The 3,638-nt window shown below is 52.6% G+C and overlaps 1 protein-coding gene across 4 annotated transcripts in view; it reads left to right on the top strand.

Annotated features, from left to right (window-relative positions):
• The first annotated feature begins 2,995 nt into the window (after nt 1-2,995).
• Nucleotides 2,996-3,638, top strand: part of med23 (mediator complex subunit 23) — a 122,354-nt gene continuing 121,711 nt past the window's right edge. For all 4 annotated transcript variants that reach the window (XM_038799860.1, XM_038799859.1, XM_038799858.1 and 1 more), the window contains exon 1: nt 2,996-3,407. In XM_038799860.1, coding sequence (XP_038655788.1) covers nt 3,270-3,407 — 138 coding nt within the window. In that variant the 5' untranslated portion in view covers nt 2,996-3,269. The remainder of the gene's footprint in view (nt 3,408-3,638) is intronic.

Here is a 3,638-nt window from a genome sequence, read left to right as displayed (position 1 = left end):
AGTTTCCAAGTTTTCTCCATGTCTGCGTGAGTTTCCTCCGGTTTCCTCCCACAGTCCAATGACGTGCAGGCTAGGTGGATTGGTATGCTAGATAGCCCCTTAGTGTCCAAGGTTGAACAGGTTAGGTGGAGTTACGGGGATAGGGTAGGGAAGCAGGCCGAGGTAGAGGGCTCTTTCAGAGGGTCGGTTTGTTGCACGTTTTACTTGAGTGTATTACGCGTTTATTGGAGTGTATTAACACACCTCCGTTTAAAGGCCGTGTGCTTAACACTACTACAGCTCTGTGTATGTATTTTCAGCTAGGAGTCGCCAGGTGCCGTATTTAGACACCTCACAAGTATTTCAAGATCAGGTTTAATGTAATAAAACTATACACCGATTAGTAAGTTCAAACGATTGATATTTATTATACAAATATAATAAATACGCATGCATACGCTAAAGACTAATACTTATTTCTACTATTAAACAACTAAATACTTATCTAAGTAGGAACCAGCAAGGTCAGGGGACAAGGCCTTTGTTCCTTTTTGGGCTGCACCTTCTGTTCTCTAATAGTCGAATAATGTATAAGCAATGCCGGGTTCACGTAGCGAGCGTCGTTTTGGCACTTACTGAACGATGGCTGGTGCTCAACGGCTGGTGATGGAAGACAGGATCTGGAGGCTGGAGTCGGAGTCAGAACAGCAAGCCGTTGAGCACCAGCAGCAACGTGGAGCAACAACAGACAGCGAGGCCGGAGCAAAACAGCAACGGAGCCGGAGCACAACAGACAGAACCATGTGCGGGGTCTACCTTTATAGGTCCCCCAATGTCCGTGCCTTTTCGGGGCGGGCCTCTACCTGCCATGTATCGATTGGGTCATTTCCCAATCGATATCTTACAAATCCCCCAATCTGAGGGTCTCTTCTCGATGGGTGGGGCGGTCTCTAGGGTCTTTTGTGATGGATACTTCTGGTGCCGTTTCGTCTGGGCGTCCACTCAAAGTATCCATTCAAACTCAAATGTTGCTATTGTGTGGGCCCAGATCTGGATCGCCTCATTACTATGCAAAGCGTTTTGCTATTTACACCTTTGGTTGAGATCTTGCACCTGGCCATAAACTGGTTTTGTACGTGCAGAATGCTAATTAGCCTTTGCAAACTGCTTGTCCTGCTAAAACTGTTTTCTCCCTACAGCCTTAGCAGTTCTCCATTTTGTTATCCCAGTGTCCATCTTAGGTGGCTACAGGTTCAGACCGGATTGGCCAAATGGCCTCCTTCTGCACTGTAGAGATTCTATGGAAATCGCCAGGAGTGTGGATGTTTGCTAGTGATCGCGCAGTGCTCAGTACCAAGTGCAACTCCTCAGGTACTGAAGCAGGCCCCTGTTCATATGCATCAAGACCTGGAAAACATTCAGGCTTGGGATGAAAAGTGTCAGACAATGACCATATCCAAAAAGAGAGCATCTAACCACCTCTCCATGAAATTCAACGGCATTACCATGTCTAAATCTACCATTATCAACATCCCGGAGAGTTATTATTCAGCAAAACCTGCATTGGAATGGCCATATAAATGCGGTGGCTAGAAGAACAGGTCAGAGGCTAGGAATTCAGCAGTGAATAACTTACCCCGATTCCCCAAAGCCTGTCCAGCACCTAAAAGGCACAAGTCAGGAGTGTGATGGAATATTTTCCATCTCCCTGGATGGGTGCAACTCCAACAACACTCAAGTAGAACCGTGACACCATTCAGGTCAAAGCAGCCCACTTGACTGGCACCCCATACTCCAACTTAAACATTCACTAACTCCATCATTTGACAGTGCCAGAAGTGCATACCATATAAAGAAAAAGCACTGCAGAAATTCACCAAGGCTCTTTTGACAGAACCTTCCAAACCCGAGACTTTGAGATGGAAAAGGCCCGCAGATGCATGGGAACACCACCACCTCCAATTTCCCCAAAGCCAAAGACCATTCTGACTTGAAATTATATCACTGTCCCTTCACTCTCGCTGGGTTAAAATCCTGACACTCCTCCCCAACAGTACTGTGGGTATCACCAGATGGACTGCAGCAGTTCAAGGCAGCTCGACACCACCTTCTCCAGCGCCGGCCCTAGGGTTGCTGGCGCCCCGGGCAAGCTGAACTTCAGCGCCCTTCGGGGGGGGGGGGGGGGGGGGCGAGGGGGGGCGGGGTGGGTCCGAGGGGGGGCGGGGCCGAGGTGGGGGGGCGTGGCCGAGGCTGGGGGGGGGGGGGGGTGGGACGGACGGAGGGGGGGGACGGACGGGACGGACGGGATGGAGGGGGGTGGGACGGAGGGAGGGCAGCCGCCGCGCATGCGCTGGTTGGCACCGGCCCAACTGCGCATGCGCGGGACCCGAGTCTCTGGCGCCCCCTCGCACATGGCGCCCCGGGCGACTGCCCGAGTTGCCGGTACCTTGGGCCGGCCCTGACCTTCTCACTGGCAATTAGGAATGGACAATAAATGCTGGCTTAGTCATCAGTGCGCACGTATCACAAAAGAAAAAAAATCATTTTTAAAATGCCATCCATAAACAATACTGGCAGGAGGGTGAAATGACACAGTGGTTAGCACAGCGCCAGGAATCTGGGTTCAATTCCTGCCTTGGGTCACTGTCTGTATGGTGTTTGTACATTCTCCCCATATCTGCGTGGGTTTCTATCAGGTGCTCCAGTTTCCTCTCACAATCCAAAGATGTGCAGGTTAGGTGGACTGGTCACGCTAAATTGCCCCTTAAGTGTCCAGGGCATGTGCAGGTTATGGGGAGAGGGCGGGGTGGACATAGGCAGAGGGCTCATTCGAAGGGTCAGTGCGGACTCGATGGGCCGAAATTCCCTCCCTCTGCATGTCGGGATTCTATGAAACCAGGGGTGGATTGTAATGCGATATTCAGGCATTTTGAGCATAATTTGGTCTCAGTCTTGTCCGGGACAGCGGTCAGTTGCGGCAGGTGCCGCTGGAGGGCGCCGGCCTCGGAGTTTACTCCTGCTCACATGAAGCAGTTTTCCGCCATTCAAGCAGCAAACTCCGGTCCTCTGGTCGCAACTTTCACTTGGACAGTGGTTCAATCTGAAAACCTCACGCAGTTTTCAGAGTGCAGGGCAAGTACTGAAGACGCAACTTCTTTCCAGAATATTGGCTTTCGATCCGGGTTCAAACTTAGCAAAGAGTGAGGAAACTTTTAAGCCAGCAGCTTTGCCGATGGGATTTCTCACCAGGCCGGAACCAACGTGCTGAGCAAGTTGGGGGGCAGGGGAAGATGAGAGGAGACGGGGTGACTAATACCGGAAGCGGAAACTCGCGGCTTCTATGGATTGAAGGGGAGAGGGCAGCTCGAGCCCGGGAGATGGCGGTTTCCATGGAGACGCAGCTCCAGAGCATCTTCGAGGAGGTGGTGGTGAGTAATGGGGAGGGGGCATAGGAGGATGATGGGGAGGGGGGGGGGGTAGGAGGATGATGGGGGGGGGGGTAGGAGGATGATGGGGAGGGGGGGGGGTAGGAGGATGATGGGGGGGGGGGGGTAGGAGGATGATGGGGAGGGGGGTAGGAGGATGCTGGGGGGGGGGTAGGAGGATGATGGGGGGGGGGGGGTAGGAGGATATGGGATGGGGGGTAGGGGTATGGGAGG

The sequence above is a fragment of the Scyliorhinus canicula genome, chromosome 6, assembly GCF_902713615.1.
Source record: "Scyliorhinus canicula chromosome 6, sScyCan1.1, whole genome shotgun sequence".
Classification (NCBI taxonomy): Eukaryota; Metazoa; Chordata; class Chondrichthyes; order Carcharhiniformes; family Scyliorhinidae; genus Scyliorhinus; species Scyliorhinus canicula.
This window is presented reverse-complemented; position numbering and strand designations above follow the sequence as displayed.